At 45.1% G+C, this 15,659-nt stretch overlaps 1 protein-coding gene across 1 annotated transcript in view; it reads right to left on the bottom strand.

Moving 5' to 3' along the window:
• itgav (integrin, alpha V) overlaps nucleotides 1-15,659 on the bottom strand; it is a 136,548-nt gene that overhangs the window by 80,073 nt on the left and 40,816 nt on the right. The window contains exon 4 of the mRNA XM_068035578.1: nucleotides 3,458-3,572. Within this exon, the coding sequence (XP_067891679.1) occupies nucleotides 3,458-3,572 (115 nt within the window). The remainder of the gene's footprint in view (nucleotides 1-3,457; nucleotides 3,573-15,659) is intronic.

Here is a 15,659-nt window from a genome sequence, read left to right as displayed (position 1 = left end):
TTGTAGCTTTAACAGAAGCAGGATGAGGAATGATCTCAGGAGGCGGGTGAGTCATTGAAACCTTTTAAAGCAAGCTGCCAGCCTCCATTTTAAACAAGGTTTCTGTTATTAACACCCCGGCCGAGTTTCCCAGGTAAAAGAAGGTGGAAGCGACTGGATCCATAGTAAGTGCCTTTATAGCACTGCCCGTCAGCCATGAGGAGCAGGAGTGTTTCCTCCAGGTCGAACAAGTTAACCCTTTAAAGCCCACCCACCACAATCTCCCCCAATACCCCCCACAATTATCAGACACACCCTCACAATTCAATGATGCCTCCATTTTGTCCCCCCACGCCCCCATCACAACCGACCAGGAAAGCAGATAGCTAATGTCAATCCCTCATCCTCCCTGCAAGATCAGAGATCACCCTTCAGGTGAACACTTCAGCAGGGGTCGGCAACATGTTCCCTCGTTAAAAAAATGTTGAGGTTCGTGATTTCCATCTCCCGCTAATCCTCTGTGACTGACAGCGGGCTGCCCGTGGCTTGGCTTTCATTGACAGCTCTCCTATTCAAGTGTACATCGGTCGGAGGCAGTACCTCCACCTGATGAACGACAGCTGCCTGTCTGTGATTTCTCAGTGGTTGTGACTGACAGCAGCCTGCCAGGGCAGGTTGAGCGTTGAATGGCGGTGTGCGGCGTAGACGTGCTGGAATGGGGTGCCCCTGCTGTTTTCGCGCAGTTCAGGGAGTGAGCAGGACTAACTGCTGCAGGGGAAGAGAGAGGCCGAGGGGAGAGCACAAAGCAGGCCAGCACACAGAGGCGCAGTGTGGAGGGAGCACGCTAAGAGTCAGGCAGCACTTTAATCAAGAACGGGGAAGGGGGTCGTGGGGATGTGGAACACAGAGTGGGGAGAGGGGGATGGACGCAGAGGAGGGATGGACATGGTTGGGGGGGGGGGGGGGGAAGGAGTATAGATGCACAGGCAGGGAGGGGACATGGACACATGGAGGGGTGAGAGAGGGGTGGATACATGGGAGAGGGGGATGGAAACACAGAGGGCAGAGGAGGATGGATACAGAGAGGAGGGGAGAGGAGGATGGACAGAGGGGGGAGAAGAGGGGAATGGACATGGGGGGATGGAAGGTGGGGAGAGGGGGACGGACATGGTGGGGGGTGGAGAGGGGGACGGACACAGAGGGGGAGTCAGAACGATCACGATCACTCCTGACAGATGAACATCTATCCAACTTCTCTGCTTCGCTACATCAAGTGTGTGGGTAGACATTGACTACTTGTGCAAGCAAAAACAATGCCAGGTATCTCACTAAATAGGGAGAAATATGTTTTAAATCAGACTGTATTTTGATGGCATGAGGCTGGCTATACACTTTATATACAGATTAATTGCTCCCATGTTTGTGGCTAAGTCAATAATTTTGTTAAATGTCCATGGTGCAGCGTGTTGGTGCCTATCCCTGGACTTCAGAGACCTGAACACAAATAAAAATCTGTACTGACACTCCAGAGTGACACAGAGAAAGTGCTGCACCGTCAGAGGTTCTATCTTTTGGATGAGACATTAAACAAAAGACCCCATCTGCTTTCTCAGGTGAACGTAAAAAGATCCCATGGCACTATTACAAATGAGATTCAGGGAATTATTCCCGGTGTCTTGGTCAACACCCCTCGATCAACAATACTAAAACAGATTATCTGGTCATTATCACATTGCTCTTTGTGGGACCTTGAGTATGCAAATTGGTTGCCGTATTTCCTATGATAAAACAGTGACAATACTTCAAAAGTACTTCATTGGCTGTAAAATGCTTTGGGATGTACTGAGGTTGTGAAAGGTGATATATAAATGCAAGTTTTGGGGGATTTTTAAATATCAGGGCAAAAGTTTGTGATCTCAGCCACAATTTGTCAAATCAGAGTGAAGCCTCAGTTATTTGCAAGCCAAAAAGTGGCATTACTTTGGCTGCAATCATGCCCCTCCCTGCAGCCAGCTCAACAGAATGACTGGCAAATGCAATTTATTTGTAAGAGGGGAAATCTGGTGCTGCACAACCTCCACGAGTGAATGTTGCTGCTGCACTCAAAAAAAAAGTACAGCATGAAAAACTTCCTTTAGGCCCCAATGACATCTGTTAGCACTTAAAACAAACTGCACCAGTAGTCTATCAAACCATTTGTTAAGGACTCAGCTTTCATTTCTGAAGACCCTATTCACATGGGAATCAGATGAGATAACTACTGTTACATGGGAATGAAAGCAGGGAATTTGACCTTCAATGACCAGAGATTAAAACTATAGCTGAACATTTTATCTTGAAACCATCACAACACTTTATGAAAAACTAGTTGCAAAGAATTCTCAGTAATTTGGCAGCTTACTTGTTTTTCCATAGAATTTGATGGGGATACTTTTAAAGCAATTTTTTTACATCATTATTAGGAATGATCTTGCTGTAATGAACTATTAAGCTCCAAAGTGTAAGCAAGCCGAAGGCAGACTCTTAACAATCTAAGTTAATGATTACTTCTCTGCTGATATTAAAATAACTGCTTGCACAGCCGATTGCAATAACTACTCCAAGCCAGTTGCCATAATGAAGTCATCACATGATGGATAAGGATGCAAGTCCACTATTTGGCCCATCCGATCTCATTCGTCCAACAAAAAAGTTTACAGCCTCTAACACAGCATCCAATTGTTTTTAAAAGGATTCCAAAGTGATTGCTTTCACTGACCAATCCAGGAGTCCCATCTTTGTGTGAATCATTCTTTGTGTGAAGAACTTCTATTAGTCCTGAGTGATCTTTTCACCAGTTTGTATCTGTGGCCCTTACAGATATACAAGATAGTAAATTATATTGGAAAGATAAACATGACAGCAGGACAAGAGAAAAAACTGTTGGATGCTGTGATAGAAGCAGAATTTTTTTTGTTGGATGAATGGGGTAGGATGGGCCAAATGGTGGACTTCTTCCTTATCTCTTTTGTGATGACTTTGTTATGGGAACTGACTTGGAGTAGTTATTGCAATCAGCTTTGCAAATCTGAGGCCTCATCAGCAGGTGACTTATCAGAAAATAGTAGTTGTTTTGATTGCGATTTTCCATCCACTGACATTAATGGAAAACCACAGGTAATGCACTCATGATTTTCTGATAAGCGTGCGAGGCCCCAACAGTGGAGTGGACCTCAAAGTTTTACTCCATCGATTAAACCAGCAACATGATGTTGCTCATTGTTTGAAAATATAACTAACAACCATCAAAAATAGAAAATGGCCAATGTTTCTGACCATTCTTTGTAACTGGTTTTATGAAGGATCCTGTTGCTAACATTAACTTCTCAAACAGGTCTGACCTAACCAAAATGATATTCATGGAATATTAGAGACCAACTGTTTAATTCTAAAGTAGTATCCATAAAGTTCCATTGAAAAGTCGCCCTCTCGAACTAACCTGATCGGCATGGTGCATACTCCACGATCTTTTCCCCATCTGCAAGGAAACAGGTCCCCACTGGTTCACGTTCTTGACGAAGTAATGTTCTCCAGTGATAACGGGGAGCACAAGCCTGGACAAGACAAATATTAGCGAAAATTTGAACATCCCGGCTCCTGATTATCAGCAAGCCAACTATTTACCAGCTTTTGGCAACAACTAACTGTAGCATCTTGCCTTAGATATTATACAATAGTAATTCTATAAAGGGAAACTGTAGAGAGCAGAATACTTATAACAGTTTACATGAATATGGATGCCTTGCATAGGAGATCGTCTCAAGGGAGAAGATAGACACTGGGGGCTGAATTTTATGAGGCCTCGGGCGTCAGGGGTCGTGGCAGGGGGCCTGGAAAATTCTTCCGGAGAGGCCCGCCACAATCCTTGTGCCAAGAAGGCCACACTGCATTTTACTGGTGGCAGCGAGGCCTCGGTGTGGCCCCTCCACCAGGCAGCATGGCTCTCATTTAAATATTAAAATGAAGTAAAATAATTGCAAATTAACTTACCTTACCCTAGTGGCCGTCCCATGCTGATATTCCGGCTGCCAGCCGCAACTCGCGTGCCTTTGGAACTCTGTCCCAAGTTCCAAAGCTTGACACTGGTGGTGGTGGTGTAGGAAGAGTGAAAATTTCAGGGCCGGTGGTGGAAGGGGGGGGGGGGGGTGGGGTAGGGGGGAGAGCAGAGAAAACACTTTATTGGCTATGGGGATGGTGGGAAGGGGTTGAAGGGCAAATTTTAGAAGATTGGGGGCGGGGGAAGTTCGTGTTGTCAATAAAGTTTATTTAGGGTCGGTGGCCCTAAAACAGACTTTTGGGGGGAGTGGGGGAAATGGTTGAACGGGCCTCCAGCTCTTATTAAAAATTTAAATTCACATCTATAAAAAAAGTCCCTTTAAAAATTAAAATTTCCTCTAAGGGCTTAAAGCCCTTTCAAAATAGCACCGGTGCCCGTGCAGTGGCGCCAGACACCATTGCCAGGGACCCTCTACGTCATTGGGGGCGGCCACTCCAGCCCCTCCATTTAAATGAACCTCCGCGCGGGAAGACTGACTATATTGGAGCTGTCAGGAGAGCTGTCATATAATCATATCTATCAGCCAACATTCGAAACTCCTCCTTTATCATCTCTGTATGTTGCCCATTCTACCAGTGTCTAATGGTTGAAACACAATCAGGTGATATAGCTCTATAAGTCATCACATTGATGCCAGATCACATGAATTCAGCTTTAGGTCAAACAATGCCAAATAATGCTCCTATTGATCTCCTTCAACTGGAGGAAGGATTAGAGGGGGAAACAAGAGCACTGGAACAGTTGGACTGGGGGGCAGCTAGCTCTAGTGAGCAAATGTAAAGCAATGCATCTGGCTTATTGATTGATTGATGGGAGGGATGCATAATCTTCGCTGTGCCCAGAGCAATTCTTAATGTGGCATTAAGTGAGTCAAATTGTCTGGACACTGCCAAAGGCGGGAACCTCAGCAGTTTTGGTTGAACAGATGCAAACACGTCAAACTTGTCTCTTGCATTCACATGCTGGAGTCCACCATAGTTGATGATTGATATCAAAGAAGCTTAATTGTCCACTGCCATTCTTGACCAGATGTGGTAGATCTGGAGTGCTTTGCTCTGATTTGTTGGCTGTGCAACTGCATAGCTGCAAGTCTAGCCTGCTGCTTTAGTTGTTATGCAGGTATCCCCAAGTTGTAGCTTTACTAGGTTGGTAATTCATTCCAAGGTATGCCTGATGCTGATCCTGGTACAATCTTCAACATTCCTTATTGAACCACGATTGGTCTTTGAGTTGATGGTGATTGTTAATTATATATCAATTGTACTTAATTATATGCAGGTGGCGGGCATTAATTGAGATTTCACTTGAGCACATATAAAGAGACACTGACTGAGACTCTGGAGTGGTTAAGTTAGGAGGCATATGTTTGTAATGTTTCACTCTGTAAATAAATGTAAGACTGAGCAAAGATTGGCTTCAGTATTATCCTTCACCAACTGGCTTTCCGGATCAAGGACCACAGCACCCCTGAGATGGCCAGTTTTAGGCTGTGTCTGGTTCAATTAACACAGTGTTGTCATATTTCTAGATGGATGACATTCCTCAGCATGGTGAAAAGATAGAGACTAGAAATTGGATAGTCCATTTTTTTGGCACAGGGGTTGCAATTTGTGACCTGCTCACGCCGATGCAGATTGAGATGGGCATCACAAAGAATTGGTGTATCCACCTTATCTGCATGATTGTAGCATTGACCCGAGCAGCACTTGCACTGCTGTCTGTGGCTTCTGCCCTCAGCAACGAAGGCTGTATTTTTTGCAGACCATGTGGTACAGCCAGCCTTCTCTTCTAAAAGGCAGGGTATATCCTAAAGGGAGTTGCACAAAAATATTGCTGCAATGTAAATTATTGCAAAGTGATCAGGGCAGAGAGACAGTGCCTTGGTGATGGATCAAGCGCTGGAGACATGAGTGGTACAGGTGGGCAGGAAGAGATGGCATGGGACCCAGGAGACCTTCAAGAGGGAGCAGGTGTCCAAGAAGGTCAGCTTCTGGGGTCTGTACCCAAGGACCTGACAGCAGTGCCACAAGAAGACTAATGACCTCACCGAGGTTGTCAATGTCAGTGAATGCATCTTCACATGACTTCTCCTGTTCATCACAAGACCAATCTCTCACACTGCTCAATGCACAGCACCCCCATCACTCACCCAGCAGCACTCCCACTAAACATCCAGATACTCCACCTCACCCTCACAAATTTAACAATGCTGCCGGCCTGACACTCAACTCTCACTGCCTTCACATACCTCCAGCCATTCAGTGATGGCAGGCACATCACCCAAACACAGTGCGACACAATCACTGACATGCTGCTTTCTCTCCTGTAGGACAAGGTGGCACACAACAAAAGGGAGCGGAGCTAAACCAGACGGGACAAGGATGCCTGCATCTCCTCAGCCCAACCGGGTGATCATTGCCTCCATCATGCGGCTAGCTGTGACGGGGCCCCAAGGCATCCTGCGTCGCTGAAAACATTGAGGACGATGCTATGTTCTTGCCTTAAGCCCTTCTCAACTCCCAGCTCACCCTCATCCTGCTATCTGGCATGATGAGCAAGCTGTTGATGTTGTGACCATGGACCTCTTGCTTCACACTCCACTCCCTGACCTCATACCAAGCTTTTCCTTCTGAGTTCCTGCTTTCAGACATCCAAGAATTGACACTTGTCTAGCCCACACACAATAGCCCCAGGAAGGAGAGAGAGCAAGTAACAGCACAGCACTAACAAAGAGGCCCTGTCACTTGATCTGACATTCAGCCACCATCACCATGGTTTTGGGAAAGGGAAATCATGTTTGACTAATTTATTAGAGGTCTTTGAGAAAGTAACTAGCAACGTGGATCAGGGGGAACCTGTAGATGTGGTGTACTTGGATTTCCAAAAAGTATTCGATAATGCTAATGGGTGGCACAGGCTCCCACAGCCAAAGACTTGCAGGTTGATAGGTAAATGCGAAAGCACGGCACAGTGGTTAGCACCGCAGCCTCATAGCTTCAGGGACCCGGGTTCAATTCTGGGTACTGCCTGTGAGGAGTTTGCAAGTTCTCCCTGTGACCGTGTGGGTTTTCGCCGGGTGCTCCGGTTTCCTCCCACCGCCAAAGATAGGTAAATTGGCCGTTGTAAATTGCCCCTAGTGTAGGTAGTGTAGGGAATATAGGATTACTGTAGGGTGAGTATAAATGGGTGGTTGTTGGTCGGCACAGACTCGGTGGGCCGAAGGGCCAGTTTCAGTGCTGTATCTCTAAATAAAAATAATTAAATTGGCTATTGCAAATTGCCCCTAATGTAAGTAGGTGGTAGGAATTGTGAGGAAGTGGTAGGGAATATGGGGTTATGTAGGATTAGTATAAATGGGTGGTTGTTGGTCGGCACAGACTCGGTGGGCCGAAGGGCCTGTTTCAGTGCTGTATCTCTCTATGACTCTATGATAAGGTGCCATATCAAAGATTACTACACAAAATAAGAGCTCATGGTGTAGAGGGTAACATATTAGCATGGATAGAGGATTGGTTAGCTAATAGGAAGCACTGAGCAGGGATAAACAGGTCATTTTCAGGTTGGCAGGCTGTGACTAGTGGAGTGCCACAGGGATCAGTGCTGGGGCCTCAACTATTTACAATCTACATTAATGACTTGGATGAAGAGACCAAATGTATGGTAGCTAAATTTGCAGATGACGCAAAGATAGGTAAGTTGTCAAGAGACGGTAAAGAGTCTACAAAGGGATATAGATAAGTTAAGTGAGTGGGCAAAAATGTGGTAGATGAAGTATAATGTGGGAAAATGTGAACTTGTCCACTTTGGCAGGAAGAATAAAAAAGCAAAATATTACTTAAACGGAGAGAGACTGCAGAACTTGGTGGTACAGAGGGATCTGGGTGTCCTGGCACATGAATCACAAAAAGTTAGTATGCAGGTACAGCAAGTGATTAGGAAGGCAAATGGAATATTGTTGTTTATTGCAGAGGGAATAAAATATAAAAGTAGGGAAGTTTTACTACAGCAGTACAGGGCCTTAGTGAGACCCAGCTGGTGTACTGTGTACAGCTTTGGCCTCCTTACTTAAAGGATAAAATTGCATTAGAAGCAGTTCAGAGAAGGTTCACTCGACTGATTCCTTGGATGAAGGGCTTATCTTTTGAAGAAAGGTTGAACAAGTTGGGCCTGTACCCATTGGAGTCTAGAAGAATGAGTGTGTGATCTTATTGAAACATACAAGATCCTGGGAGGACATGACAGGGTGGATGCTGGAAGGATGTTTCTACTTAAGGTCAAGACTAGAACTAGGGGCCAAGTTTAAAAATAAGGGGTCTCCCATTTATGACGGAGATGAGGAGAATTTTTTTCTCTGAGGGTTGTTTGTGGAATTCACTTCCTCAGAGAGCAGTAGAGGCTGGGTCATTGAATATGTTCAAGGCTGAGTTAGATTTGTGATAGATAGTGGCACATTGGTTAGCACCGCAGTCTCACAGCTCCAGCGACCTGGATTCGGTTCTGGGTACTGTCTGTGCAGAGTTTGCAAGTTTTCCCTGTGACTGTGTGGGTTTCCTCCGGGTGCTCCGGTTTCCTGCCACATGCCAAAGACTTGCAGGTTGATAAGTAAATTGGCCTTTGTAAAAATTGCCCCTAGTGTAGGTAGGTGGTAGGAGAATTGAGGGAAGGTGGGGATATGAGAGGGAAAATGGAATTAATGTAGGATTAGTATCAATGGAAGGTTGGTGTGGACTCGGTGGGCCGAAGGGCCTGTTTCGGTGCTGTATCTCCCTATGACAAGGGAGTCAAGCGTTATGGGGACAGACAGGAAAGTGGAGTTGAGGCCACATTCAGATCAGCTATGATCTTTTCAAATGCTGGAGCGGGCTCGAGGGGCCGAATGGCCTACTCCTGATCCAAATTCGTATATATTCTCAGATACTAGCACTGCACGTACTTTGGATAGGAGTATACATTTGGGATCAGCACATGATGAGTCATCCAGGCACAAGTGGCTTGCAGCTAGGCCAGAGATAAAGGATGGTTAGTTTGCCATCTCACCAGAGGGTGAGGTTACAGAACAGTTCTGCTTAGATGAAGACCTCGATGGGGTGCCATACAGGAAAGCACTGATGGGCATGGACATTGAGATGCTGGGAGCAATGGCTGACCTGCCAGACAGCCTCCTGTCACTGTCAAGGAGCATGGAGGAGGCGGGCGCGAAGTTGCCAAAAGGCATCGCACTGACCTTGCCCTCTCTGCAGCCTCTGCTCCAACTTCCTGCTGTGCTGCAGATGCAGAGGCACTGCCACCACTGCTCCCAGATCTATTGCGGTCTTTGTGTAGTCAGGTCACCTACTCCTCTGACCCCACCGTAGGAGGATGCGGCAAATTCTGGAACTCAATGAAACACCTCCAAGAACACTCCAGAGTATTTTCAAAGGCACTTTGTCATAACAAAGTTCAAAAAAATTACCTTGCCTGTAAGTTGAGTGCTTGACCCTTTAAATAAGGCTAATGCGGGGCCCCAATGCAACTTCACACTTGTGGTCATAGAGTCATAGAGTTATACAGCACAGAAACAGGCCCTTCGGCTTATTGTGTCTGTGCCGGCCATCAAGCACATATCTATTCTAATCCCATTTTCCAGCATTTGGCCCGTAGCCTTGTATGTTATGGCATTTCATGTGCTCATCTAAATACTTCTTAAATGTTGTGAGGGTTCCTGCCTCGACCACCCCTTCAGGCAGTGTGTTCCAGATTCCAATCATCATCTGGGTGAAAGACTTTTTCCTCAAAACCCCTCTAAACCTCCTGCCCCTTACCTTAAATCTATGCCCCCTGGTTATTGACAACTCCGCTAAGGGAAAAGGTTTCTTCCTATCTATCCTTTCAATGCCCCTCATAATTTTGTATACCTCAATCAGGTCCCCCCCCTCAGCCTTCTCTGCTCTAAGGAAAACAACCTGAGCCTATCCAGTCTCTCTTCATAGCTGAAATGCTCCAGCCCAGGCAACATCCTGATGAATTTCCTCTGCACCCTCTCCAGTGCAAACATTTCCTTTCTATAGTGTGGTGCCCAGAACTGTACACAGTACTCCAGCTGTGGCCTAACTAGCGCTTTATACAGCTCCATCATAATCTCCCTGCTCTTATATTCTATGCCTCGGCTAATAAAGGCCTTCCTATATGCCTTCCTAACCACCTTATCTACCTTCAGTGATCTATGGACAAGTACCCCAAGGTCCCTCTGTACTTCCTAGGGTCCTACCATCCATTGTATATTCCCTTGCCTTTAGTCCTCCCAAAATGTATCACCTCACACTTCTCAGGATTAAATTCCATTTGCCACTGCTCTGCCCATCTTACCAGCTGATCTATATTGTCCTGTAATCTAAGGCTTTCCTCCTCACTATTTACGACACCACCAATTTTCGTGTCATTTGCGAATTTACTGATCATATCTCTATATTCATGTCTAAATTATTAATGTACACTACAAACAGCAATGGTCCCAGCACCGATCCCTGTGGTACACCACTGGTCACAGGGTTCCACTCGCAAAAACAACCCTCAACCATCACCCTCTGTCTCCTGCCACAAGCCAATTTTGGATCCAATTTGCCAAATTGCCCTAGATCCCATAACCTCTTACCTTCTGAACCAATCTCCCATGCGGGACCTTATCAAAAGCCTTACTGAAGTCCATGTAGACTACATCAACTGCTTTACCCTCATCTACACACCTAATCACCTCCTCGAAAAATTCAATCAAGTTTGTTCGACATGATCTCCCCCTGATTACTCCCTGCCTATCCAAGTGGAGATTAATCCTGTCCCTCAGAATTTATTCCAATAGTTTCCCAACCACTGATGTTAAACTCACTGGCCTGCAGCTACCTGGGTTTATCCCTGCTACCCTTCTTGAATAATGGTACCACATTCGCTGTCCTCCAGTCCTCTGGTACCTCTCCTGTGGCCAGAGAGGATTTGAAAGTTTGTGTCAGAGACCCTGCAATCTCCTCCCTTGCCTCAGATAATAGCCTGGGATACATCTCATCTGGACATGGGGATTTATCCACTTTTAAGCCCGCTTAAACGGCTAATACTTCCTCCCTTTCAATGCTAATTTGTTCAAGTATATCACAATCCCCCTCCCTGATCCCTACACCTACATCATCTTTCTCCATAGTGAACACAGATGAAAAGTAATCATTTAAAACCCCACCTATGTCTTCCAGTTCCACACACAAATTGCCACTTTGGTCCTTACTGGGCCCTACTCTTTCCCGTTATCCTCTTGCCCTTAATATACTTATAAAACGCCTTGGGATTTTCCTTCATCTTGCCCGCCAGTGTTTTTTCATGCCCCCTCTTCGCTCTCCTAATTACGTTTTTTAAATACCCCCCCTACACTTTCTATACTCGTCCAGGGCCTCCGCTGTTTTCAGCCCTCTGAATCTGCCATAAGTTTTTTTTTCCTTATCCAATCCTCCATATCTCTTGACATCCAGAGTTCCCTGGACATGTTGGTCCTACCCTTCACCTTTATGGGAACATGTTGGCCCTGAACTCTCACTATTTCCTTTTTGAATGACTCCTACTGGTCTGATGTAGACTTTCCTACAAGTAGCTGCTCCCAGTCCACTTTGGCCAGACCCTGTTTTCAGTACCTTTATTTCTGGTCCATCTTTGTCCTTTTCCATAACTACACTTAAATGTTAAGAGTTATGGTCACTATCCCCAAAATGCTCCCCCCCTGACACTTCTACCACTTTTCCAGCTTCATTCCCTCAGATTAGGTCCAGTACTGCCCCTTCTCTTGAAGGACTTTCTATGTGCTGGCTCAAAAAGCTCTCCTGTATGCACTTTAAGAATTCTGCCCCCTTTAAGCCTTTTGCACTAAGACTATCCCAGTTGATATTGGAGAAGTGGAAATCCCCTACTATTATTACCCTATTATTTTTAGACCTGTCTGAGATTTGCCTACATATCTGCTCCTCTATCTCTCCCTGACTGTTTGGAGGCCTGTAGTACACTCCCAGCCAAATGATTACCCCCTTTTTATTTTTAAGTTCTACCCATATGGCCTCATTTGAGGAATCTTCTAAGATATCATCCCTCCTAACTGCAGTAATTGACTCCCTGATCAACAGTGCAATGCCACCTGCTCTTTTACACCCTCCCCTGTCATGCCTGAAGATTCTATACCCTAGAATATTGAGCTGCCAGTCCTGCCCTTCCCTCAACCATGTCTCTGTGATAGCAATAATATCATATTCCCATGCATTAACCAACGCCCTCAATTCATCTGCCTTATTAGTAAGACTCCTTACGTTAAAATAGATGCAATTCAGCCTTGCATTATTTGCTTGTGCCTTAACAGATCTAGATTTGCTCTGCCTTCCAGACTGACTTAGTTTCTCTTCTACATTTGACTGTGCATCACCCCCTACTATACCTCCACTCTGTGGTTTTCAGAGTGAATAACAAAGAGACTGCCTGCATATTCGCTGACCAAAATTGGAATCCTGGAGCTGTGTGATTTCAGGATACTGTCCATTGAAGGCCTTCTAGCACACACAGATGCACCTGCATGCACCCTTATCAAGCAACGCTGCACTGGCTGCACAGGAAGCAGCTGGCAGCACAGGGCTGACACATGGAGTGGCGCAAGGTCTCCGTAGCGTCACTACGTGAGGCAATTTTGCACCCTTTGTCCTCACTCTAATGTTATCGTCAGCAGATAGATTGTTAAGAAAGAGGTCAAGTAGGTTACGCCCTAATGGAGGTTGCATTCTGTCAACAGCGTGTCCTGTCATTGGTCCAATAATCGGAAGACTGCTCAGGCATGTCCTAGTAACACAAACCACGATAATTCACCCCATTAGTCTCCTCCCAATCATTTCCAAAGTAACTGAGTCATCAAATAATTCCATCAGGTGACACCTACTCTCTCTTGTTCAGTTTCAGATCCACCAGATCCACTTCGACTCCAGCCTTGACCCAGAAATGGAAGCAACAGCTGAATGTCGGGGAGGTTAGGGCAGTTACCCACAACTTCATGGCATTATTTGACCAAATATGGCGCAAAGACGACATAGCAAAACTCATACATATGCAAGTCAAAGGGAAAGCTTCAGTGACTAAAGTCTTGCCTGACACCAAGGAAGACAACTGTGAGGTCAAATCATTGCAGCCCCGGGACATTCCTTCAGGAGTTCCTTAGAGAAGCATCTGCAAATTAGCATCTCTACATGCTTCATTCTGATCTTCCCTCCATCACAAGATCAGGAACGGAGCTGTTAATTGATGATGCTACAGTTCGCTCTATTCACAACTTCTCTGATAATGAAACAGCCCTTGCCAGCCTACAGCAGCGCCTGGACAAAATCCAGGCTTGGCTTAATAAGTGGCAAGTAATAGCCACACAAGAACCACCATCAAAAAATAGCCCAACAATCTCCTGATAAGCATCAGTGACACCACTATAATGGAGTTCCACACACCACCCCCAAACAACAACTTGGGGGTCAGCACTGACCAGAAACGTAACAGGTCTCGCCATATCAACACCATTTTTACAAGAGAAAAGCAGAAACTGGGTGGTCTAAGAGTAGACCCTCCTGACCCACCCCTCCTCTGGCCTCCAAAGCCATGTCACCATTTGCAAGATTCAAGTAAGTACTATGATGGAATATTCAACAGAACAATGTAAGAATTTCTTTACACAAAGTGCTGTAAATGTAGAACTCTGCCACAAAATGGTTGAAGCAGATAACATTGACGAATGTAAGGCTAGGCTTGATGCATATGTGAAGAGAGGGAATAGGGGGTGAAGCGTGGGAAGAAGTAATTAGAGTAGCCAGAGGACTCTGTGCAGTATAAACACTGACTTAAAATAGAATCACCTGATTTTCTGTAATTCTATGTCTGGATTCATGCAGCCAAGATAACATTCAAGCAGCTCAGCGCCATCCAAGACAGAGCAGGTTGATCAATCAGCACCATTAACGCTGGACTCAACATTCACTTCCTCCATTACTAGTGTACTGTGGTTGCAGTATTTATAAATAGAGGATGTACTTCAGCACCTGATCAAACTTACTCTAATTGCATTTCCCTTCCCTATGATCTCTACCACCAAGAAGAACAAGAGTAGCAAGGTTATGAGAACACCATCATCTCCAAGTCAAAAACCACTGTAAGAAGGTATGGGGTTTTATAGAAGCATGGGGTTTTATATATTGTTCATGTAACTGTGAATTTTAGGCACCGTGATATATATTTGTGTGCTGTGGGTTCTTATGGGAAGCAAAGAATTGAACTGCTGGTGTGTGGAAAGCTGCATTGTTTAAGTTAAATGTAAACAAATTATGTCATGCGACAATTAGGGACAATATGTTGATGGAAATCAGACACTTACAGAAACAAAAGGCGGAACACTGGAACAATCAAGGATGATTCGATGGAAATGACAACCGTTTAGAAGAATTCAGTCTGTCTGGGGAATGTGTAGTTCAAAACTACAAGACAGTCACAGGCATGCACTGTTAAAGGATCCCACTGTTAAAAACAATGCAAGCTCTTAAGGTTAACCTCACCCAGGGTAATCTAGGTGATGGTCATGATTATGCCTGATGGTCTACCAACATAACAGTGAATGGTCTATTGATTGTATCAATTATGATGTGGATGGTGAGGGTCAAAGTTAATTGCTTTTACCAAATATGATGAATGCCATCTGACGAGCCGAAGACCTCAAAAGAAAAGAAATGTATGAGGTCAGAGTCTGGACCACTGGAAATACACAGTTGCACCTGTATAAAAATTCCTGAAGATACTCTCGTTCCACTTGAAGGAGGAGGAGGAGAGGCCTGAGGGAAGAACATCGCCTAGAGTCTGACCGTTTGGGGAAAGCAAGGACCCGCGGACAGTCATTGCTCATTGCCTATTAGTTAAGCATACCTTAATCAATTCTGATTGATTGGCTATACTTCGGCTGTCATCTCTCTGTCTCACCAGATTGGTTGTCTTGTCTGAACTAAATCAAAATAGAGGGATATATTTGTCCCTACACCACCCTGACTTGCACATCTATCAACATTCCTTCATTGTCATTGGATCAATATCCTAGACTTCCTTCCATAATACCATCATTAGAGAACCATTACAACAAAGACTGCACCATGACAAGGTCGCAGCTCACTACCACCTTTTCAGGGCAACTAGAGATCTCACAAAAACATACAGACACACACACTCTGATGGCTTTTCTGGTTAAGCAAGTGAACAGTTGAGTCATACAGGCCAGAATGATCCCAGATATTAATGTTTGGGTCTCTGCCGATTAAAGGATCTCAGTTGTAACAGCAATAGGTGACTAGAACATCAACCAGGATTCCTGTTGATGATTGCTATCTCGTGGCCCATGTTGGCAGAGTGCATGTGAACAATGAATGAGAATGGAGCTGTGCATCTATGCGTGGTTGCAAATCCCCCTTCCTTCCCTGCAAATATGGTTGAATATACTACTTTGCTCATTTAGGCTCTTGTGAATAACACCCTATAGGCATCAAAGAGTGCCTGGCATTCTCAGAACTATATC

Source organism: Heterodontus francisci, chromosome 7 (genome assembly GCF_036365525.1).
Source record: "Heterodontus francisci isolate sHetFra1 chromosome 7, sHetFra1.hap1, whole genome shotgun sequence".
Classification (NCBI taxonomy): domain Eukaryota; kingdom Metazoa; phylum Chordata; class Chondrichthyes; order Heterodontiformes; family Heterodontidae; genus Heterodontus; species Heterodontus francisci.
This window is presented reverse-complemented; position numbering and strand designations above follow the sequence as displayed.